This window comes from Fundulus heteroclitus, chromosome 2, assembly GCF_011125445.2.
Source record: "Fundulus heteroclitus isolate FHET01 chromosome 2, MU-UCD_Fhet_4.1, whole genome shotgun sequence".
In the NCBI taxonomy this organism is placed as follows: domain Eukaryota; kingdom Metazoa; phylum Chordata; class Actinopteri; order Cyprinodontiformes; family Fundulidae; genus Fundulus; species Fundulus heteroclitus.
This window is the reverse complement of record NC_046362.1, coordinates 33276549-33301288: the sequence shown is the minus strand read 5'-3', so window position 1 is coordinate 33301288 and position 24740 is coordinate 33276549. Positions and strand designations below refer to the sequence as shown.

The 24740-nt window shown below is 40.3% G+C and overlaps 4 protein-coding genes across 4 annotated transcripts; 3 read left to right on the top strand and 1 right to left on the bottom strand.

Annotated features, from left to right (window-relative positions):
- The first annotated feature begins 664 nt into the window (after positions 1 to 664).
- commd9 (COMM domain containing 9) lies at positions 665 to 6550 on the top strand. The gene is made up of 6 exons (XM_012867438.3): positions 665 to 780; positions 1131 to 1247; positions 4043 to 4182; positions 5593 to 5627; positions 5822 to 5925; positions 6059 to 6550. The coding sequence occupies exons 1-6, from the start codon at positions 727 to 729 to the stop codon at positions 6194 to 6196; spliced, it is 588 nt and encodes a 195-aa protein (XP_012722892.2). The 5' UTR covers positions 665 to 726; the 3' UTR covers positions 6197 to 6550.
- A 1555-nt stretch (positions 6551 to 8105) lies between these two features.
- On the top strand, positions 8106 to 15584 carry sycp3 (synaptonemal complex protein 3). The gene is made up of 8 exons (XM_012867441.3): positions 8106 to 8510; positions 9257 to 9338; positions 10545 to 10579; positions 11534 to 11651; positions 11849 to 11948; positions 13146 to 13244; positions 13851 to 13955; positions 15283 to 15584. The coding sequence occupies exons 1-8, from the start codon at positions 8384 to 8386 to the stop codon at positions 15334 to 15336; spliced, it is 720 nt and encodes a 239-aa protein (XP_012722895.2). The 5' UTR covers positions 8106 to 8383; the 3' UTR covers positions 15337 to 15584.
- A 363-nt stretch (positions 15585 to 15947) lies between these two features.
- si:ch211-59o9.10 (uncharacterized protein LOC561841 homolog) lies at positions 15948 to 21639 on the top strand. Its single transcript, XM_012867627.3, has 11 exons — positions 15948 to 16063; positions 16349 to 16572; positions 17347 to 17404; positions 17489 to 17861; positions 17934 to 18025; positions 18109 to 18198; positions 19223 to 19298; positions 19641 to 19732; positions 19884 to 20002; positions 20100 to 20199; positions 21451 to 21639. Exons 2-11 carry the CDS (start codon positions 16439 to 16441, stop codon positions 21535 to 21537), a joined length of 1221 nt encoding a protein of 406 aa, XP_012723081.2. The 5' UTR covers positions 15948 to 16063; positions 16349 to 16438; the 3' UTR covers positions 21538 to 21639.
- On the bottom strand, positions 21570 to 23585 carry lyrm5b (LYR motif containing 5b). The gene is made up of 3 exons (XM_012867629.3): positions 23305 to 23585; positions 22646 to 22693; positions 21570 to 21923 (listed from the first exon to the last, which is right to left on the bottom strand). Exons 2-3 carry the CDS (start codon positions 22691 to 22693, stop codon positions 21717 to 21719), a joined length of 255 nt encoding a protein of 84 aa, XP_012723083.1. The 5' UTR covers positions 23305 to 23585; the 3' UTR covers positions 21570 to 21716.
- Between the last annotated feature and the right edge of the window lie 1155 nt (positions 23586 to 24740).

The following is a 24740-nucleotide window of genomic DNA, read 5'->3' as shown; positions in this document are numbered from 1 at the left end:
ATTTATAGGATTTTTTTTTATTAAAATTTTTATCCAGCTGTCCAGTGCCCGTTGTATGGTTTTATGATTTTATGCAACAGCTTAAGAAATTGCATAATTGATACATTTCATAATTTACAATAATTTAGCAGTTGATGTGCTCCAGAAACATTCGATATGATATAGTAAAACATAAAAATCTTTCATTTGACTTCGTAACATGTAAAAATATAGATTTTAAATTAAATTATAAAATATTATTTAATTTTTTACAGCTTATTTACTTAATATTTTAAAAATATATATTTTTCTCTGACTTGTTTTATTTTTTTTTTGTCTATCAGCCTGAATAAAGTTGTTCATCATCATTGCTGAAAAGATATACTACATATTTTCAAGCTAAATCGTTTTCTTCCCAAACTATTTTTAATATTATGTTTTCCTTTTACTATAGTTTTTTTTATTTTGACTCAGTTTTGGGGGGTAAGATGTATAATTTTGAATTATTTCATTTTTATATATTTATGTTTTGACTAATATTTATGCTTGTGATTAACACTCTTGTTTATTTGGTTTATTTTTATTTGCCAAGAAAAATCCATGTGTTTAATTTCCCCGTCTACCTGAAGGTCTTTTTGATTTTTAGTTGAGCTATGATGTGTCTCGTTTTGCACTACAGCTCCCATCATTCATAGCGTCACCTTTGCATCACATGACTCGTCGCCGCCTTTTACGTCACGTGTCAACATGGCTGCTGGGTTGAGTAGTGAAGATTTCACCAACTTGCAGCTTCTTCTAAAGGTAATAAACGTTGGTTTTCGTAGTTTTTTTATTCCGTCTCGATGTAAACCGTTTTATTATCGTCTGCTTGCTGCTAAAGTAGAAACTTTGGTTATTTTTGTGCTTTAATCTGCTCTCAGCTGGTTGCCGGTTTGAGACTATAGAGTTGCTTTTCATGTGGAGGCACTACAGGTGAGATTATAGCGAATTTAGGCAACTGCTGCTGATGGAAAGTTAAACAGATTAAACATATCAAGTAAATTATATCTTTAAAATCTCAAATATAATGTTGATTCTTAAAGAAAGAACTCGTGTTTAGTGATGGTTTTATGGCTGCAGGACTAAATTAACTATTCTTTGTGTTGTTTCAGGCTCCCTCTAAAGATGCAGTGAGAGATGTCTGCGTTCAGAGCCACAGAGCTCTGAGTCAGAGGCTGACAGAAAACACTGCAGCCACATTCAGCATCCCTGCAGCGCAGGCTGCTCAGGTAACACACACACGCCTGTCTCACTGTGTGCTTAGCCACACTGTTAGGACGAACATAAACACCAAGCTTTCAGTAGCATTAGGGATAATGTAGAACTGAAGATGACCGGACCTGACCTGGTCCAGATCTGCAGCGCTGCAGACTAATTAGATAATTAGAATGCATGCTTTTAATGTTTTAATTCGCTATTAATATGTAATGTATTGTTTGTGACATAAGATTGTGTCACTACTAGACGTACGTGTTGAGCTGCAGTCAGATCCCTGGATGACTGTATTCAGGATGCCCCTTCATTATGTATATTACAGTGCTCCATTCATTAGCCTTACACCAAATGCAACCTCTCAGTAGAATATAATTTATTGATACTGTTTCACACAATGAAAAGCAGTTTAAGATAAGATAAGATAAGATAAGATAAGATAGTCTTTATTGATCTCACAATGGAGAAATTCACTCGTCACACTTTAGCAGGACTTGTTTGTCAGTGGGGATATGATGTCACACACATACACACACACACACACACACACACACACATATATATATATATATATATATATATATATATATATATATATATATATATATGAATAAAGGTTAGCAGCAATCAGGGTATTTACTTAATTTTGTCCATGTTTTTTTAAGTGATGGGGTGTGATTGATTGGACTGCTAGGAGATAAAAACAGTTTTTGTGTCTGTTGGGTTTGGATTTTCAAGTCCTGAACCGTTTTCCAGGTGGAAGTGGAGAAATAAATAATGTATCTGGGGGGGAGTGGAGTCTGCTGCAATTGCGCAGGCTTTCTTCTGGAGTCTGCATGTGTAAAAGTTTGTCAGAAAGGCCAGCTGTGATCCAATAACGCGTTACACTGCCCAGGTTCTTCCTGTTCTCCCGAGAGTGCTGGAAAGCCACACAGATCTTATTCTATCTATTCCGTTTATTCCACACCGTTTATTCCACACAGACAATACACAAGGAGACTCTCTGCCCTGTAGAGGGTTGTGAGCAGCTGGTGAGGGAGGTTAACATGCATCAGCTTCCTGGGAAAAGGAAGTTTTTGTTGGGTTTTTCCCTCCTGGTGTGAGATGTGTGTGTTCCAGGAGAGGTCAGCAGAGATGTTGACACCCGGGAACCTGTTGTTAGTATCGACTCCATCAGCTTCCTCATTGTGTATCGACAGAAGACTCTTTGTGGTGCACTTATATTCACTGAAGTCGTAAATTACTTCTTTTGTCTTTAAGATGTCGATGTCCAGGTTATTTGTCTTCTCCACGGGCCGATTCATTATTATCAGACATCTTACCTACAACAGTGGTGTAGTCTGCAAACTTGACTGTGGAGTGAATGGGGGAGGAGTCATGAGTAAATATTGAAGACAGAATTGAGCTGAAAACTCTCACCTGTCCAGCCACACTGACATACACCGTAAACACGGCTTATCAGTCTAGTAAGGAGCTGGTCGCGCATGATTGCAAAGGAGAGACTAACAGCGTCATCAGCTTAGAACCAATCAGATAACTACGGATGTGACGCACAAAACTCCTATTTTTTACTTTGTAGTCTGTGAAATATCTCCTGCCATCAAGCAAACTCTCCAGTGAACAATTTTTTTGCCTCTTACATCTAAAACATCAGATGATAAATGGTGAACTCACATGCACTTTCTTAATCTTCCAAGCAGGGCTTTGGAAGGAAAACGAAGACCGGGAACTTTTTGTATTTTACAGGGAACAGAAACAAAACCGGAAACGTTATTATTTTTTATGTTCTGGAACTGGAACACTTATTTAAAAATAATGGTAACCGGTTGATACCGGTTTTATTTCGTTCCTCAAAGTTTTCGTTGCCTAATTAACTAAAAAAAAAAAAAGTAATTATTTTCCTGCGCACGTTTAACCTGACTCCACCAAGCTAGGCCGAGCGACATACAGCTGGCGGAGTTAGGTTAGCGCACGTTAACATGACGGCTGAGGTTCACTTCCTGTGTGACATCACATCACACATTCGCTGATTGAATGGAGAGAGAGCGGTGTCTCCACTAGAGCTACACATCTTAAATAAGAGGTAAATTACGATCCATCGTTAAGTAAAACGCTCATTCCAAACACAGTATCAATAGCTATATTTGTCAAACGAAAGGAACGAAATTAACCGTTCCGGGAACAGTAATTTTTTGTTCTAACCGGTTCGGAAACGTCAATTTATTGGTGGAACTCATAACCGGAAACGTTATATTTCCGTTTCTGTTCGGAACGAACCGATTGGGGAAAAAATCGGTTCAAAGCCCTGCTTCCAAGGCACCAAGCAACATCTTGATTGTTATAGTAGCAGAAAAGCGCTGCTGCATTATGGGTAATTCTGCCACTGAGAGTGACGCATCGTAAAGTCCCGCCTCCTGCGCTGTGATTGGTCCAGAGATAATGGAGCCTTACCAGACTGTGTTATGCTTCGTATAATTCAGTCTGCCTGGCCATGCTATGAAAACACAGCCCAGGGGTGTACACAACTAGCAAAGGTTTTTAATTATTTGCAGATTGAAATAAATCAACATCCAAGATGTATTCTTGATTAAGAAAAACCTTCTCAGATCTTTTTCTGTGTCCCCTGCTGCCGACGATCGTCTGGCAGCCTCGCTTCAGTCAGTCTGTCCCTGGGCAGCTGTTGCTACAATGTAGCTTAGCACCATCAGGGTGTGAATGTGAGAGTGAATGGCACGACTGAATGTTGCCAAATACATTAAGAACACAGTTTTGGAGCTAAACTGTGAATCTTTGTCGTCTGTGTGTCCTGCAGCTGATCCAGTCCCTTCACACTCTGTCACACCACGTCCTCTTCTACAACCTGACGTCTCCTGAGCAGATCCTCGCCGTCTTCCCAGAGTCCTTCCACTCCAGTCTGAAGAACCTGATCACTAAGATCCTGCTGGAGAACAGGTCAGACTTCTGGAAACTGCTCAGACACGGTTCCTCTGCAGCCTTGAAAAGGACTGAATTTGCTTTGATTATTTTCCAGATCTGGATGAGGATGCAAAAAACGAAAACTGAGTCTGGAAACATTTTTGATATTCCACTCTTTTTTCCCCTTTACCCATTTTTCTAAAACTCCAAAGTTTAATAATGCTTAGTAAAAACAATGTTTTTTCAAATTGATTTTTATAATAATTTTACATCATGTAATTTCCTAAATCATGCGTTACTGAATTAATGCAAACTCATTTGAAACGTCTGTTTAGACTACTTTAAATTCTGCCTGAACCGGACCGGTTTTCAAATAAGCAAGTTGCAGATCTCGGGCTGTGCGGTGCATTGTGGGTAAAGGCTTTGTTTTGGCTACCAAACAACAATCAAAGATCGCAGAATGCTACTAAGAGAACTATGATTCTCTGCAAAACGCCGGCTGTCAGATGACACTGTCTGTCCTCTGCAGGGACACTGTCTCTGTCTTCAGCTGGGACATTAATGTTAAGCTTAGTTATCTGCTTAAAGCACTGATTTGGCTGGAGGTGCGAGCCGCTATAGGACCAAGAAAGTGAGTTTAGAGATGGGGGGCGAAAAACCGAGAGAGACTCTGAGGTGAGGGAAAGAGGTATTTTCTTCAGTGAGAGTAAAGGGTCTGGAAGCAGGTTCAGGGTTCATGGTGGAGCGTCTCGTCACCCAAAGCATCTCTGAAGCACCGTATGGGTGGATGTTCTGGAGATGCCCCAGGGCACCTGGATATGTGGCGACAGCACGTCCCTTCAGACCATGACAAAATGATTTTGTACAGCGCAGGAATATATTGAAGTTTTTAAGCAATGTGATGCATTACTGTTACCCTTATTATATTCCTGTAATCCCCTACCTTTGTAAGGCGTTACTCCAAAGACATTCGCAACAAAACCCAATTACCCTGAATAAAGTGTTGTTTTGGCCACATCAACGCGAGTGAACTAATATGACGGCGTTTGGTGACGATTAGACAAAATAAATGCATGCAAAAAATGGGCAGTTTTAGTCCATGTTTTACGTCTGTTTCATTATTTTGTGTCTATCACAGTCCAAAAAAACTATTTTAGCATTATGTTGTGTATTTGTTAAATTTACGGATAAAAAGCCAAACTGCTATTGAAACATGTTGAAGATGAATACTTTGTGTGCAAATGGCCAGAATATTATAAAAACTGAATGTTTGGCACGTTAAAATGAAAATGTGTCCTGCTGCTGCAGGAGACATACGTTTTACTTTGTATCGGTGCTCAGAACGTCACATTAATGTATCACAATGTCTTAAATATGTTGGTTGTCTTCACCTGATCAGGAATAAAATTAGTGATGACATCAATATGTCTTCTGTTTATCTTTCAGTCCGGCGTGGAGGACAGAAGCTCTCAGTCGCCAGGGTGAGTTAACTTTACCCGACTGAAGTGCCGATAGATGACTGCGTGGCATCAGCTGTGTCTGAGCTTAGCTCAACTTTTGAATCAGACAAATACATTTAACAGTTTATTTAATGCTACAATGTTGCCTCAGGTTATAATCAGGTGGATGAGTGCACAGTGTAACACAGGAGGCGACTAAACATTTGTGTTTGCAGTCTCCCTGCCTCAGCTGAAGGAGCTGGACTGGAGGGTTGACCTGGTGACTGGTTCTGACTCAGTTAGCCGGATGGCAGTGCCAACCTGCTTGGTTCAGCTGAAGGTGAGAACCTGAACCGCCATCTACAGAAGTCATGTGACCTTACCGACTCCATTCGTGAGGGTCCACATGCTGAGCCGGTTGTGTGAATTTCTGCATCAATGGAAAATGCCTCTCGTGTGCAACACCTTTTCAGATGGAGGATCCATGTCCGTCAGCCGTTGGGGATTCGATCTCTACCGTTACAGTGGAGCTGAGCAGGGAGTCACTGGACACCATACTGGACGGACTGGGACGTATAAGAGACCAGCTGTCTGCGGTGGCTGGGAAGTGAGGCGATCCTGTAGACCCACAGCGTCGTCCTCCAGTGGCTTTTTTGGGACAAAGGTTTTGTCCTATAGATGGTTTACGTCACAAAGTATAGATGCGGTTCTGATTTTGTTCACATGGATGCTGTAGGCTTGTCATTCTGAATACTGTTGTGCCAAATTAGATAGCAAAAAAAACTTGCTGCAGATTATCAGGCCAGGAAAGATGAACTTAACTTTTGTTAAATAATATGTTAAAATGATTGTTTCACATTCTGTATATACATTTAATGTCTTAGATTATTCTTCCTAAATGTCTCATGTGTAAAAGTATTTTGTTTCCATTTCTACCAATATGAAAATAAACTGACACAGTCAGAGCCTTTTATTGGTGCATCTTTTTTTAATCCTCTTTTATTTCAAAGTATTTTGATGCAGTTAAAATATAACTGGCAGCAACACATTTTTGTGGGTTTCAAAGAGCTTCCAGCTTTGATGAGATGTTTCAAACCTTTTACTGCCTGATCTTGATGTGTTCACACTGAAGTTGCCTCAGGGCTCAGCCCCTGCAGAGCAGCGCAGTGTTGGAGCAACATGGCGGAGAGCACTCCAGCAGATTAAAATGTTCTCTTACTAACAGCATTATAAACTTTAAAATATAATCATTCAGACAGTAGAGCTGGTGGAAATATTGCATTCTCTTGTCAGGTTACAGGTGCTGGGGTTGACGGTGGTGTTTTTATGGGTAACAGATGCAAGAAATAATATTTTAAAAAAATAAATCATAAAAGGTGGGATGACGAAAATGAAAGATGGTTTTATTGAATGAAAAGACAGCAAGAGAAATAAAAAAATGGAAGAAGGAGCAGAAAAGAAGAAAGATTATTTACAAGATCAAGATTTGGACACACGCAACTGAACAGTACACTTTTTAAGATACAAAATCATCAAATCAAAAATACAGGAAAATGTGACCACTGCGGGGAAAATTAAACAATTCAACATGTTATATTTGTCAAAATTATCAAATAGGAGTTTCATGAGGAAAGACTTGGATAAAATGTAATAAACGTTTAATATATATATTAACAAATTATAAGATTTCTAAAAAGAACCAAATTGTTTAAAATAATTTTGAATTAATTTAGAATAATTAGATAATAATTAATTTAGAATAATTTTAAAGATTTAGCCATCACGAACTACACTCCATACCGGTGGGCGGCGGTATTGTACAACTCAAGATTTTTGCCAACCTCCAAAAAAAAAAAAAAAAAAAAAAAACAAGAAGAAGAAGAAGAAGAAGCATTATAAAGCTATGAGTTACTTAGTTCTTCACTTGAAATGTTCCTCTGAAATGTGTGTCTGTTTTGCTGTGTTTTTATCCTTTACAAATATGCACATAGAAGGCAACACGTGAGAATAGAAAGGAGGCGCCAGATTTTGTTTTGGTCTACTCAGTAGATAGCGCTCAAGCACCACCTAGTGGTGAAATAGGACTTATTGCTCCTTGTGTATTGTGTAATTAATGTCACAAACTTTCTTGAATAGGCTGCTACATATGTAGAACTTTTGTAATTTCTCCAAATCATCCATCCGTCCATCACCAAATAGCAATTAAACAGAATAACTGGATTTTCTCTGTTTCATTAGATATATTAGAGTTGCTACTGTGTATCATAAACCCATTACCCTTTCTCCTCCAACTACAGAAGCGTTTAATTAGAAACAGGAAACAGAGTTTTATTGTTCCCCGGAAAGGGTCTCTACCTGGCTTTAACACAATATGGCCCTGTACAATTTTCAGATATAAAAAAAACTATAGGAAAAATATAAGAAATTGGGCAAAAGTCCAGTAAGGGGAGGAACGAGCGCCCCCTGCTGGACAGAAAACATTCAGCGCCAACGATTCCCAGGCGCTTTCCCGTTCAGTCACTGATGCGCGCTCCCGCGGCAGGCCCCGGTTGTGGCGGGAAGTCGACGACGTTGAAGCTAGTTATCTTAACTAAATGTAGATTATTTTGCTTGTTTATTTAAGTCTTTTCGATCAGAAACAAAAACCCGAAGCCAGTATAAAATCCCGTTTCTCTCAATTTTACCATTCTGAGTCCCGCGAAACTCTTAACAAAAGGTTGAGTCGTTTTTTTGTGTGTGATTCACCAGCAGAAGCTAACGTTAGCATTTTTGTTTTTTATCACTTAGAATTTTTTAAAATGGCAACAGCAAGAAAACAGAGCAAGAAAAAGCTGTTAGAGGACAAAACGGAGAAAAAGGTTTTTGATTTTTCCCCAGAACATGAAAAAAAGGAGCTAAGCGGTTCAGAGGATGACGTCAGGGAAGGTAAGCTAGCTGACGTTAGCTGAGCAATGATTTCTGATGCAGCTGTGGTGGAGCTAAAAGGATATTTTTTTAACTTAACTATTTGCTAACTCTGAAAAGAGTAAATTGAATATATATATATATATATATATATATATATATATATATATATATATATATATATATATATAAAATCTGAGATTTCTGGTTTCCGTTTAGTTTCAGGGTATGTTGGAAATTGCATGAATAGTTTGAAGAAATTGAATAGATGGAGAAGTGGTCTAAATGGTTTCTTTTGGTCCTGAAATAGCCATTGTAATATTGTTTTACGCATTTCCAAGTGAGATGTCAAAAGGGGAGAGAAGCAGACTTTTTTTTAAGCTGTGGCCAGTGTTGCCAGATCTGGCTAGAGAAACCAGCAACCAGCTCTATAAAAACGAGCCAAACAGGCAACCCACTACACTGTAATACAGAGGCTGACTGGAAACCCTACACATGTGTTTACTATGACATTGTACATAAGCATCAGCACAATTATTTTAAACAGTTTAACCATAAAAGTTGGAGATAAAGGGGTTTTCACCTGGAAGCCAGGCCCAAATAAGCAACTTAATGTTCCAAAGCAAGCCTAAAAAATGGCAGCCCCCGAGATTTGTAAGTGACTTTAGAGAAAAACAAGCCCAAAGTTGCTTTTAATAAGTGGACCTGGCAACACTACAGGTTCAGACTAACCAGAATGTTTAACACTTCTTACTGTTTGTTTGAAGATGAAACTCCAATTGTGGACAAGCTGACAAAGAAGAGGCCTGCACCCGATTTCGACGAGGAAGCGACACCATGTGCTGTGGGGTATTATATCTCTTCATTATTCACCTACACAAGAGTAACAAAGCATGTAAAAATTATAAACATAAATGTCAAATCAGTTTAAAGATATTTGGTGACAGTTGTTAAACAACAGAGCAAATATTTAAGAGCAATATTACCCTGCTTAAAAAAACTAAAGAAACACTTTTTAGTCATGAAGTGAGATTAACGTCATTGATTTGGTCAGTGTCTGATGTTTCCCTTATAATCAAATTAATTGTTTAGTAGTTTTGCATCTGAAGAGGGTCATTACCGGTAGCATGAGGAGATGCCTGGACCTACAGAAGTCCAATTCTACCAGTAGAAACTACTGAGTCCCATTTTGTGTTGCTGCAAAGACATTTCACCAAATTGGACCAGCCAGCATTGTTTTCCGAATTAATTTCTTTGAGCAGTGCATTAGGGTCATAATTTAATTGAATCAGTTCAGTAGAGGTTCCAGCATCTAACTAGGGCTGAACGATTTTGGAAAATAATCTAATTGCGATTTTGTTATCTTAATATTGTGATTTAATGCTATTAATTTTTTCCAGTTTAATTTATCATGTCTTTTTAAACATATACAAACAACAAATCAATCTGTTTCGTCGCTATGCATCTGAACTCAGAGCAGAAATGATCGTAGGTGTTCTGACTACAATATATTTCAACCAAAATTGCGATTTGATTCTGACTTTTCTCTGCATTAACCACAAGCGACAACAATGGCCTCTAGATAAAGATGTTTGTAAACAAGTACTATTTAAAACAAGAACTTTTAATCTTTTTATTAATCAGAATATTATTCAAGAGAACAGCTTTTAATTGATTTGGACATCAATCCTTGTTGATCGCAAAGTGCAACAAACAAACAAGTCTATGTATTAAACTGATTGACCAGAACTTAATGCTGTGGTGAGATTCCTGAAAGTTTCTGGTAAAAAGTATGATTATATAAACTCTAAAACAAGTAATAAAATTAGATTATCTCACTGCTGCAACTCTCTTCCCTTCCATGTGGAGGCAAACCCACTTTAAACATATTACTGACACTAAAGGACGTTTCTGATCCTTCTGCGATTTGGAAATAATTGGAGATTATATTGCAAATGCGATTAATTGTGCAGCCTTACATCTAAACTGGATGTTTTTACTGTTTGTTCGTTGTTTTTGACAAAGATTTCTTTCTTCTTCTTTTTACTCATTTAGAAATGAAGTCCAGTCCATGTTGGAGAAATTTGGGGGTAAGCAATTGTTTTTCTTTGATTTTTCCCAGAAAATCCTTGTTTACATTGATTAAGTACCAGAAAGAGGGGGTAAAAAAATCCACTTAAAAAATATTTGTATTTTTATTGCAATTCTAAGTCGTGAATTATGATGATGCTTTTGGCAGGTTTCTGAAACAGGAAGTGCGCAGTTTTAACAGCAATTAAACAAAAGAGATCCAGTAATTAGAATTTTTTGTTGTCGATTTAAATTTTACTTTAAATGTCTTGTTTTCAGCCTGAGAAAGACAATCACTAACATACAGGAATTCATTTCTGTTATAAATCTGTCTGAAGAAACCAAAGTCCAAATAGGAGAACTAATGTTTTGTTCCTCACAAACTTTCTCTTTCAAATGAAGTGCCATATTTTTACACCTGGAAATGGAAAGACCATCATGGGTTAGTAAAAAATCAGAGGATTGCAGCAGGGTGAATGCTTGAAGGATGCCATCATTTCCTTTTTTCTTTTAGTTTTAAATCAGGCGGTACAAAAACTGAGGATACAAGCTGATTAAATCCTTTTTCACTTTCTAGTAGCAGTGTGATCACCATTTCATTTCTGCTCACTACACAGGAGTATTTTACAATTATTGGTGAAGTTTGTTATTTTTTAACCGGGTCACAGAAACCAGACAGCAAACAAATTAGACTGCAATAAAATGTAATAAAATAAAATAAAATTTCATGAAATATTACAGTGAGCCAAGGCGTCGCTCCTTAAACACAACACCAAAGACTTGATGGTCTTGAATGTGTCAATTTTATTTTACATACAAAAAACTTCTCTTTACTCAAGCTCAGCTGGATTTATAGAATAAAACTGAAGCCTTGCTGATGGTTAACTGTAGCTTACTGGACAATAGACACATTTTGCATCCAAATAACGCTAAATATAAAATGCTTCTGTCTTATTTGTTATTATTGTTTGCAGCTGATATCAGTAAAGTGATGCAGGCCAAGAAGAAACGCCTGGAGTGTCTGACAAAGAACTACATGAAGGGAAGCCAGCACAAACTGGAGCAGCTGTGGACCAACTATCATGGACAGAGGTTGGAGAAAAGTTGGAGGAGAGCCGCACAAAGCGAGCCACTTTCATTTCAGCATTTCTTTTATATTTATGACATAGTTCTCAACTCTTCGTTTTAAAGTCAGAATAGCAGCAGACGTGCTTTTCTCCAGGTTTTATCATCGTGTGCTGCAGTAGAATGCATTTGTGTCGTATTCTGACTGAAACCCGTTTGTGCAGGAAGAAGATGACCCAGCAGTACCATCAGCAGGTTTCTTCTGCGCTGCAGCAGTGGGAGGTTGAAGCTCAGCGAGCCGAGGAGCAGGAGGAGAAGTTCAATGTCAGTTGTGTTTACTTCCTCTACATTGTTCTTCACTACAGACTGAAAAAAAAAAAAAAAACAAGACAAGAAGTTGAATCACTCGTATCATAAGAAGCCAAACGCTTTTTTTCTTGGAAAAAAAATGGTGTGACTTCGGTTTTATGGTTTTTATGATCTGTGAGCACTTTGCATGAGATCTGTTTGCTTAAAGGTACATAGCCACATTATATGCTTTAAATAAAAGACCAAAAAACTTTTGATCACGGTAAAATAAAGTTAAATACACCAAGCTTCCCTCCTGATAATGTTTTGATGGTCCTTTGGATGATAATAGACCCAGCACCGGGCGTGATGACCAGATATAAACAGACATGGCGCCATCTAGTGACAACATCGCAGAACTATCATAATGCCGGTTTGCTTACTTAATAAATCCATATTAAATAATGCCGAACCGAGCCTGACCCTCTGCGATTCCTCGCAGTAAAGCAGCAGCTTTACTGCGGCAAATACGGTGTGATCAAAGACCGACCGTTATTAATTAAATAAACCGATCTACAGCAACTTTAGGAGCCTCATATCAGAACATTTACTCACATCAGTCAACTCTACATCACATCTGAGCCTCAGCAGGTTTAGTGTCAGCTACAGTGAACACCAACATTTATACTGTGTTCCCAGAAACATTGCAGTCTTTTCTGTCTTGGAATCATATTTTTTTTATTTTTTTTAACTGGATCTTGGACCATTCTTTATTGTTTAGCCTGGAAATGCTAATAGCCGTTAGCCGCTTCCTTGTTTTAACCCTTGCTGCTGTGCATGTACAGTATGTACTTCTGTTAAAATCGTAAATAAACATGAAAGGCTTTATTTACTAACAAACTGAGCAAAACCAAAGCATAAAACACCAAAATAAGAACTAATACGCCATCAGGACGTGATCAAATTTCATAAAAACTTTGTATGCAACAAGACGGAGCTACTCAGGTATAAATTAAAAAAGTCAAATAACGTGGCTATGCACCTTTAAGGCACAAAAACCATCCATATGTCTGTAGGTGATGGTACCGATAGCGTTTCGCTTTTCATTTTACTGCTGCTTGGGATGGCTTGAATGAGAGAAGCCACGGGAAACGAAGACAGTTCGATTTAACAGAAACACTTTGCTGATGTTCAGGATTACAGACACTCAGACTTTGACGTTTCTGTTCGCAGAACTTGTTCCGGCAGCAGCTGAAAATCCTGCAGCAGGCCCGAGTCGTCCAGAACCAGAAGCTGAAGGCTGTCAGAGAGCTTTATGAGCAGTTTTTGAAGGTGAAGCATGTTACGGATTTAATCATCTAACAGCATAGTAACACATTTAGGAACAATGATGGACTCAGATTTAAAAAAAAAAAAACTTAAAAACTGACCAGTGCAGTTTCTTCCAGTTAAGGCAAATTAAAAAAAACTTTGCCGAGTTTTGTCAAGGAATAACTTGGAGAGAATAATCCACGACTTCATGCAATCTCAGCACTTTCTGCTGGGTTCAGCAGAGCTTCAGCGTGTTTTAACCAGCACACACAGACATGAGCGCATCTCAGCTCTGCTGTCCTTTATTCGCTTCCTGTGCATCACTTAGTTAATTTCAAAATCCCACGGTTGGCTTGTGAAGGCCTCCTCTGCCGCTCTGATTTACTTAAACCGTATCTTCCTTGGCTCTGTTTTGTACGTTGCTTTGGGCAAACCTGCAGTTTTTTTTAATGTGCTTTATAGTTAAATTAGCAAATAAATATCCATTAAAATGACAGAAGAGAGATTGGCAGAAGAAAGGTTAAAGGCATTGTCTTTTTAAATTGTCTTTTAAAAGATTTGGATTTTAGTGGCAGTTGTTCTCTTTAAATGAAACACAAACCTGTTGCTCTCGCTTTTCGTCTCCAGAACATGGAGGACATGGAGAAGAACCACGAGATGTTCCTGCAGGGAACTCAGCAGGAGCTGAGGAAGGAGATGGCCACCCTGCAGAAGAAGATTCTCATGGACACAGTGTGTTTTGTTACATTTTAGTTATAAAGTTGTTTTTTGTGAGGGTATTTATTCGCCCATATATTTGCTATTATATCAAATATATTTTTTTTATATTTTTGGCCATAAATATTTGAAGTTAAATACTTCTTCTCTTTCCCATACATGCCCTTAGTAATGCCCGACGTGTAAAATGATTTATCCTCTAATTAACGCAGTTGCCTCAATGGGATATTCAGTTTATGAGAGACTGATTTGGGCCGAATCCTCTGAGCGTGACGCGCCGCTCGCTCTCATTTACCGGACTAATTTATTCAGTATTAGTGAGAGAAAACAGGCTAACTTCAGTATTTATAGCTCTCTTACCTCAGAGGAAATTAAACCTCTAAGCAAAAAGAGGTGCTTCCTCTACAAATGTGGTCTGGGGGGGTTAGGGTTCTTCCACTTAGCTTTCCATTAATTACTACATTTGGGATCTGTTTGTGATCCATTTATGGGTCCATCTGGCAACAAAAATGCGTTTTCCAAGAATAACGCAGCATCTTTTTTCAGTGATGGAATCAGGAAGGTGGATTTTTGTTTCCAACAGACTTTTAGTGATTTGTGACAGTCAGAACAAACTGTGTTTTTGTAGGACTTCTGAAAATGACTTTAGAGCCGTTTACTAGTTGAGAACGTGCTGCATTGAGCTTTAATGTTTAGAACAATCCAGTTTAAACAGACGTGATCCTCCTTATATTTGTATCAGGCAAACGTCCTCCGTATATTGAAGTAACCAAGGCACTACGTGAAATAAACAAATGCATCCTTTATGTAACCCGACTCTGTGGGAGTTTTTATTGCAGCCGTCCTCAGAAACATTTAGCAAGGGAGGAATAATGGATAAACAGGAAAGAGATGGAGAGAGACAGGATCTGGCTGCTCGTATAAAGTTGTATTCTGTAATATTAATGGAAAGCTGAGTGGAAAAAAAATCTTTGCAACCGCCCAAAAAAAGAAGCAGCACTATAATAATAAGTAATATATTAAACACTGTTTAATTCTGGCAGTATTAAGCGACCTCTACCTAAGCAGGAGACTCTTTCAGCTTGCTGGACCGTCAGAGGCTCCTTCTCTGCAGCTCAACCCAACAGCTTCAGCTTGTTGATGATCCAGTTTCATTACGCACAGATCCAACCGTCATAGTTCAAGAAAGACCTCTTCATGTTTTCCTTACAGAAACATTTCTGGCTCCTCGCCAACAGCGGACAAACTCGCTGCTCCGTGTCCAGTTTGATTTATTTATTTTGCTCTTCAATTGTGGTTCAGTGTCATTTACTATCACCATTTTTCTTGTGTTTCTCCACAGCAACAGCAGGAGATGGCTACGGTCCGCAAGTCACTGCAGTCCATGCTTTTCTAATCTGCTGTCATCACGGTGGCTGTTCCAGCGTTTAAGATGTTGCTGCTGCCGCGCTCGTTTGTTGTTACAGTGATGTTTCAGTATCGCCTAACCACTTCAGCCTTTATTGTGATAAAAAGTTTAAAAGTTCTGCTTCTTAAAGAGACCCTAATTAGTTTTAGCTCTTCTCACTGCCAGCAGGTGGCGGTCATTACCCAGTTCATTTTGTAAAAGTGAGTTAAAGACAAAAATAAACATGTTTATGTTTACTTGTCGTTGTTGTACTTACTTTTGTTTGTGTCGGTATTTAACTTATAAAAATATATCTGGAAAGTTTTTGACTTATATATATATATATATATATATATATATATATATATATATATATATATATATATATATATATATATATATATATATAAATATATATATATTGTTTTAATTTAAAACAGAAACCTAGGTTTTGTTTTGATTTTTAAAATGGCTCACATACAAACTGAAAGTCTCATTGTGAAGAAGGGATTTTCGGTACTTTCTCATTTTGTTTGTTACCGGAAGTAGTCGGACCTTATTCAAAGAGGATTTCCGCTGATTGTTACCGGAAGTTGATTACCTTATTCAAAGGGGATTTCCGCTGTTGCCGGAAGTAGTCAACTTTATTTTGAAAGGAGTTTTCTGTTGTGAGCTGAGCGGCGGTTTGTCGGCTGGATCTCGGTTAATAAACCGAAGAAAGAGGCAGAAATTGAAGGTAAACTCGCCTTTTATCCCGCTCACGGTTCCCGCTCTGGTGAAGTTAGTCATGTTTAATTGATTGCTGGTGTTTTAATTGTCCGTTTTAAGTTAGAACGGCTGTTTTATCCGCCTGTGTGAGCTAACTGAGCTAACACAGTTATGAGTAAAGCTGCTTTCAGTCTGGAACTGGAATATTTCCTCTCTTTATATCTGCTGTTAAATTTAACTCATGTGTTCGAGGTTTTAGATCATCAGATAATCTAGGATGTATTCCGGATTAAACCTCTATTCTCCAACACAGGCGACCTCCTCTTCATCATCATTACGTTGAAATGAGCCCAGACCGCAGGTGATTGGTCAGTCCAGTTTGTGGTCGGTGCTGGATGACGTGATGGCTGAGAGCCCCCCTGCCAGCCCCGGTTCTTCAGAACCGGAAAGTCCCGTCAGTCTGAACCGAGGATGTTTGCTGGACCCCGGAGAGGCCTTCTTCAGTGACATGTCCGTCATCGTCCCAGAAACCCCCAGGTGGGAAGTCCAGAAACCAAAACCCTGACAGCACTCAGACTTCTTTCACTTCTGTGGCTCTGGTTAAGCAGTCCTAGACCTGTTTACACCAGAAACAGGTCTGAGTCACAGATTTTGGTTCAGATCAGCGTTTTGTCCATTTTGTCGACGCTCCAAGTTACACTTTTTAACATTTATTGTTATGGAAAGATAACTCAGTCGTGTAAAATGCTGCTTACCTTTAATGGAAGAACCAATGTTCTGGTGTTCATAACAAACACAGAACCTATTTTTATTTTTATTTTTAAACTGGATCTTTAGTTTCTTTGTCTGTCATAAAGATTATTCCCTTGTCTTTAGTCCAATTGTTAAAAAAAAAAAAAAAAAGAAGGAATGTTTTCTCCAACGAGGTGATCCCCAAAGAGCTGTTGGCTCAACACCTAAAGTATGACCCAAAATGAATATAAAAATGAATATAAAGATACCTGCGCAGCGCCTGAAGAGACTACGTTCAAATTTTCTGCACTTCTAGAGATTCCAAGTACACAACAAATTGGATTTCAATGATAAAAAAAGTATATTTTGCAGAATATGTCCCCTTTTTAAAAGGAGAGAATGAACTAGGAAACCTGCAGATATTCTCCTGTCAGGTGTATGATCTCTTATTTTCTAATTTTTTGGGTGATATAGATGTTTCTCTCTGTCCTTGCCTGTGCACCTGAGAAGTCTTTTGGTTTAGAAGTTTATTGTTAATCCAGCAGTAAATCTTGCATTTTGAGTTTGCTCTCCTTTCAGCCCACAGCTCGGCAAACGGAGGAGACTTCGGCGTAAGCCAAAGGATCACCGCGGCCCGGTGAGCCTGCACGTTGCTTTAGACCCGTTCTTACTGCGCCCGGCTCGCTCTCTGCGTGGCTCACTCTCTGGTTCTGGGCCTCAGGTGGCAGTCGGCGGCCCTTCGGGACCAGAGAAATCCAACGGAGGGGACGGAGGTTTTCCGCATAAATCCAAACGCCGGCGGCTGGTCGATCAGCGCGTCGACTTTGTTCCGGCGTCGTCTCTCAGGACCTTCCCTCTGGGCACCTGGCTGCAGGCTCCGTCCCCGTCATCTTCCTCCCCCTCGTCTTCCTCCTCCTCTACCTCCTACCTCACACCGGACTCACTCGTCGGGTCAAAACAGATTCACACGGCAGCTTCGGCGTCTGTCTCTGCAGCGTCGTCTTCGTCATCGTCATCCTCCTCTGGCTCTCTGTCCTTCCTGACTGACGAGGAGAGGCGATGGCTGAACGAAGAACAAGGAGGCGCCTCACAAGGTCAGGACACACTAAACCACACCTGAAGCCTTCGTTTGGTCGGCTGGTTCTGATTGGCCGTCTCCGCTGCAGACGTGGAGCAGATCGTCATCAGCGACGAGGAAGATGCCACGGTCCGCTCGTTGCAGGTGGAGGAAGACGAGGCGCTGGCCCGGTCCCTGCAGGTCGGAGCTCCTTCCTGCTGCAGACGCCAACGGCCCGCCTGCACAGGCTGAACCCACTTCCTGTTTTTGTTTGTGTATTTCAGGCTCAGTTTGACCAAGAGGAGTCGCTCAGCAGGCATCACCATCACAGCCATCATCTTCATCATCATCATCATCGGCAGAGCCAACATGCGGTGAGGAGAATGGTTTCTGAAAATAAAACCGTGGATGTAGCGCTTTTCACACGGCCTTGTCCAACAGCGGGACGTCGCCGGATTGAGCCGGGAATGAATCGCTGATATCTGGTCCTTCGCTCCGATAAATCTTTAAAATCTAGATAAATGTGGGCAGTCAGAAGAACTGAAAATGTAATTTATTTGTCACTTTTCTGCTCCTGTCCACTAAAACAGGTTTCAGTCGAGCGCTCTCACCTCCGCACAGCGCAACGCGCCTCCAACCGTTCAGGGACTCGTGTCCACCGGCCGGACTGAGTTAATCTGGACCTGAGAGATCAATTAAACCTGATATAAGTTTGAAACAATAAGTTATTTAATTTTGGCTCAGTTTTGCTTGTTTATTTAAAACATGTTTTAAGATAAAATATGAGTAGGAACTCAAGAATTAAAATAAGTAAACCAAAAATAAAAAATTATGTAAAGTAGGACTGACAAATAAAATGTAGATTGCTGAATAATTAGGAACTAGGACAATTATGGATCAAAACTTTTATTAAAATAATGAAAAAGGTATACAATAGGCTGAACAATTTATATAAAATGCATCAATTTAGAGTTTACTAATGAGAAGGAAAAAAGCAAAGAACATAAAAGTGTTTGTTTTTGTTTAGAATATAAAAATGTAAAGGAACGTACTGAATGGTAAAATTATTGAAAATCAAAATTAGAAAAAAAATAGATTTTCTCAAGAATATTTAATATTTTTTGATGCTGCAGCAAAAGAACGGGTGAACATTAGTTTTTTTTTTTTTGTCTTTACTGCCGTTAACTTTTGTTTTTTAGCAGAACAAATCTGGGTGAAAGTTAAGAGGCAAATAGTGAAAGTGAACGTGATGCGATTTATGTTTACTGATGTCAGAACTGTTGATGTCGCTTCAGCCGGGTCTCCATCACTCAGCTGCTGCTCTCTGGTTCATCCAGAGCCCGGTTCTGGTTCCGGTTCTGGTTCTGCTGTACTGACTGTGCGCTCTTCTCTGTGCAGTATTACTCCTACATGCAGCCCAGCTGGATGTCTCAGGTCCTGGCCGCCGTCTCTCCTCTGGTTGGACTCGAAGACGGTACGATCAGAAAGCCCCTTTTTTTTCTTTTTTTTTTTACTTACTTCCTCCTAATAAATACGCATCACTGTCCAAAAGTTCTGACCCGGCCCGCTTTATTTGCTGGAACTGTTTCGGCGAGCTCAGTCAAACGCAGGATAGGTCCAAAGAAAAGCTGTTAGTCTCGAGTTTGGATCAGTATAAGAAAAGAGATGTTGAACCGGATCAGGACTCTAGAACCTTTTTAAGACGTGCAGTCGGGTTGGCAGTGACTGTAATCAGATTACAAACCACTGAGACGTTGTTATAAACTCGTCAGATTTCTTCTTCTTTCACTAACGCAGCTGGTGTGTGTGTCCACAGATCTGATTGGCCAGCGCAGGCGGCGTGGGCGGGTCAGACGGAGGAACATATTGCCGGACTTTGCTGAGGATCTTCAGGGAAACGACTACGAAGTGAGACGTGATCAGAATTGGGTTCTTCTAAAAGCTTAGATGCGGAGGAAGCTGCAGCTTCTTCCGTTCCGCCAGCGGCGAACGCCTCAAACCTCTCAGAACCGCGGCGTCGTCTGTTTGCTCACAGTCTTCTTCTCCTGGTTCCTCTCAGGCTCTCCTGGAGTTCGAAGAGCAACAAGGTGCCGTTGTGTCGAAGAAACTGACTCGCAGGGAAATCCAGAGCTTTCCGACCAAAACCTTCCGCTCCGCAACCGGCGCCGGGAACAGCCAGTGAGTCCAGCTCCCGGCCCGGCCCGGTCCGGCCCGGTCCGACACGCAGCGTCCCTGGAGAGAAAGCTAACGCCGTCTCTGTCTGGCTGATCCACAGGTGCCAGATATGTTTCTGCGACTACGCTGATGGGGAGAAGCTGAGGATACTGCCCTGTTTCCATGACTACCACATCCAGTGCATCGACAGGTGGTTAAAGGTACGACGAGCGCAGAGAAAATCGGCCAAACTTTGTTCTGTTAAACTCACCAACAAATGAATCCGTTAGTATCCTTACAACAGAAAATCTGGGTTTCCAGTGGAACTGGGCTAACCTGACTCAAGCCAGATTTGTCGCTCCGTCTAGCTTCACTCACATCCATCTGGGACCTCTCCATAGGAATTGCCTTTTTTGAAGGCTGGGCCTTCAAAAATCCTTGCATATGATTGGATAAGCCACTTCTCTGTCATCTTTATCGACGTGCTATTTCATCCACTCACACCGAAGCTAACCCGTGACGCTGATGAGAGCGACGCAGGAAAAAACAAAACTTTTTTTTTTTTATGTGTTTGCGGCTCTAGTGGCATGCCTTTTATTGACAGTGAGCTGACAGGAAGAGGGGAAAAGACAGGCGGCAAAGCGCCGCGGGTCGGAGTCGATCCGGGCCGACTGCGTCGAGGACTAAAGGCCTCCTAACATTGTTCGCGCTAACCGCTCCGCTGCGGACGCGCCCCAGAAAACAAAACTTGCCAAATCCGGTCGGGAGAAGGGCGAAAACATGGTTTCCACCAACAAAAGCCTTCAGAGGCGTTCTCTGATGTTCTTTTAATGAAACAATATTAGGTAGATTGGACAACACGGAAGAAATAGCAGCATCAATGTTAAACGCTTGCTTCCTCGATGCGAGCCGCCATTGCTATCTGAATCAAAACAGTCTCACGTCACAGCGGCTTCTCCACTACGTCACATCTATTAAACTCCAGCCCTGCGTCCTGATTGGCTAGACAATAAAATTGGTTGGAGAAATCACTCTCTATGGGAGATGTCCCAGATGGATGTGAGTGAAGCTAGGTGGAGCGAAATACATCTGGCTAGGGTCAGGTTAGAACTGGGCAGGATGTGTTGCATTAAAATGCCGGGAAACGTGGAAACTGTTGGAAATTAGGATTCATCGTCATTAGAAGCTCTTTAAAGATAACTGAAAATCCAGGAGTTTGAATGAAAAGACTTTTTTTATATATATTTGGTTTATGGGTCAAAAGGAGAAGACAACAGGTGGCAGTAGCCTAAGGTTTTCACTCTCTGGATCATATTAACAGGATGCATCACTGCTTAAAGCGCCGCATCCTTCCTTCTGGGGCCTCGTGTACGAAGCGTGCCTATAAAGTGTTTTCTGACAGAGTGAGATATCTTGTCAGTGAGAAACATCTCAGCCCCGTTTCTAACCTGCCTCCCCCTCCTTCCCGACAGGACAACGTCACCTGTCCGATCTGCAGGGCCAACCTGGCTGACGGAGACTATCTGGCACCCCCCACGCTGTCACAGGAAACTCCCTGATGTTTGTTTTTTATGAAAAACTGATCAACCTGTTAGTTTTTAGTTGTTGTTTTTATTCCCTCCATGTTTCTCTGATTAAACTTTGCTGGAACCGTTGAAGCTGCTGCCGGTTTGCTGCGTTGTTTTTACACCGAATCGAATGTTTCTCTCGTTTGTGAGTCTGCAGAGCATTTTTTTTTTCACTCCTCGTAGTAACGCTTCTTCAGCGCTCTGTACTTCCTCAGGTAGTAGAGCGCCTCCAGCTCCCGGGCCACGTACTCCCCACGGGCGATCATGGCCTTGATCTGCTCCGGGTCCTGGACTGACTTGTTCTTGGTGAACGCCGCTCTCAGCCGGTCCCTGAAGTAGTCGGCACCCTTGGGGTACTCCCGGCCGAGGTAGAGGAGCTGTGGAGGAGGAAGAAGAGCAGGACCTGTACAGTGATTGGTAGATCAGATTTAAAATGCACAGCTTTTTGGTTGTGCCTTTACGCTCTGAAATCCTCCCCTAAATGATTATTTCTAGCTTCAGTCTGAGGTTTGTGTTAATAAACCAGATTAACGTCACAGAAAACTAAGGAAGTGACAACTTTGACTGTAAACTCATCAGCTGGGCCTTCTTTCAGACGTTCTGGTTGTCCACCTTTGTGATTTTGCTGATATATCTAGGGCTGGACGATATAGAAAAAACATTATTGATAAAATAGAAATCATATTGGATCGGTATCGATAATTATCAACAAATTCAAAAAAATTTTAGTGCAGCCCTGGCCAATTTTACGCTGTTTTTAGATACAGAGTTTTTAGATACAAACACTGAATTCAAACTCAACGCTTTATTCAACCAACTTTTTACCAAAACTGCAAGCTTTTAAAAAAAGAACGTGTGCTCTCTGAACTCATTGAAGGGGGCGGGGCTTGGTTCCTGGGTCTGTGTTGTGATTGGTTGGGAGGATGTAATGATTGTAATATTAACCTACATGTCCTAAATGCAAAAGGAAGGAATACTTTTGTTCTTTTGAACTTTTTATTGACCTTTTTCTGACATCGATATACGTCTGTCGATCGATATATAGCGTTATTGAATTATCGTCCAGCCCTAGATAAATCTATACACTGATGAGACTCACGTTCTTGTAGAGCCGAACCACCTCCGCCCTCAGAGGATTCGCCATCATCTGATCAGCAAAAACAAAACATGAGGCTCAGTGACAGCAGATCAACAACAGATTAGCCCAACATCATTTAACGTAGCAGACGAAAAAAATAATACATTTTATTTCAAGCGCCTTTAAAAACACTCAAGGACACTGTGTACAGATTAAAACAATAAGTGGTAAAAGCAACACCGTCATAATTAAAAGAAACACAAACTACACATCATAAATGAAAATCATAATGAAAAGGCAATACTGAACATGTGGGTTTTGATTTGACCAAGGTAACAGCATGGACACGTCGGAACAGCAGAAAGGGAGGAACTGTGGAGCAAAACAACTTTTTATTGCTGCAGAGATTTCCTAGAAGGCAGTCAGGTCCAAGGTGCAAGGTCCAATCTGAGCAGAAACCCGCCACCATAAGGGACCGAGTTCTGTTCGCTCAGACAGAGAACATGTAAACGTTGTTTTTACCAACATTCAGAACAAACTGAAGGTAAAACACCAGTTTTAAGCAGGAAGCTCTCAGCTGACACCTGTCTTTAACCAGCTGGTTCGGTTGGACTCAGGCTAGTTAAAGACTTAACGACCAGCACCTCTCTGTCCACCAGTTAAAACCAGCTGCTGCTCACCTGTCCAGGTGACCTCTGTCTGCTGCTGTCCTGTGTGAACCGACGGCGAATTTTAACTTTAACCCGGTTAGATCCGGAAATTGTTCCGGTTCGGCCTTTAAGTTCGTTTGTTCCTGTTTTGTCTGGAAAGTAAACTTTGGGGTGAACCCCTCAGATAGACTGACTTAAAAGCTCCAACTTTTAGCTGCTGAATCCGAACCTGGAAAAACGAGCTGAGTCTGCAGCTCCGAGAAAATAAACAGACAAAGAGTCGCTCAAGTCAAGATGGGTATCCCCCCGAAAGCTGGCTCTAACGACTTAGAATCAAAGAGTCGCGAAGACCGAGATGTCAACCCGCTGGAAACTGACTGGAAGGGCTGACGATAAAAGAGTCGCTCGGGTCAAGATGGTTATCCTCCCGAAAGCTGGCCCGAACGACTTAGAATCAAAGAGTTGCGCAGGTCGGAGTGTAAATCCTGCCAAATCTGACACTAAACGTCTAGAAAACTCCCCAAAAATATGGTTCAAATCGCACAAGTCAAACCTCTAAAGACCAAAGACTCACGCAGGTCTACATTTTTCATGCGTTCGAATTTGACCAAAGAGTCATGGAGGTCAGGAGGTCATTCCTCCAAAGACTCAAACAAGCTGGAAATAAACATGGCTGCTTCCAAAAGAATGGCTGATAAATAATAAAGTATTAAAAATTGCTACATTTCAAATTAAAGTATATTAACATGAATGGGACTTTTTTTTTCTGCAAAAATCATGAAAATGTTTTTCCTCTTTTTTTGGGATATGACAAACTTTTTCCTTCAAAGACATCTGGAAATCACTATAACAAACAAGGGTGTTTTGTTTGGAATGTAAAAAATTAGCTTGAGCAATACAGAGCTATTATTTTAACTTTTTATTACAGTTTGTATCATATTCACTCCAAATATCTGCAAAAAAACCCCGTTATTCCCAGATTGTATGATGTTCGATGGATATCTATAGATGCCCTATAATCAAATTTAAATACTAAAGCCATTCAAATTATATCTGCTTTCAAAAAGCTAAAATCCTCATAGAGCAATTTAGTTTAGACTTTATAATTTGTCATTTGTTTATAGCCCTTAGTTATTTCAGTTTTGTTTATGTATTGTTCATTATTGTTCCTGTTTTCTATTGTTGTTCCAAATAAAGTTTATTTTTAAATAAAAAGCCAACATTCAGAAAAACTTGAATGTCAAAGAAGGCCAAAAATTACGCCGATCATAATGTGAAACCAGCAGCAATGCGAAAGGCAAATGGAAGCATGCAGATTTACACAAAGGTCAAAAAAGGATGCCGCAAATGAGTTGGGTGATTTTTTGTTTTTGTTTTAAGTGTCAACATGTGCTTGTATATTTGTGCATAAAAAACAGCAGTCTATTTACAAGACATGGGAATATAGCGGGGATGTAAAAACCTAT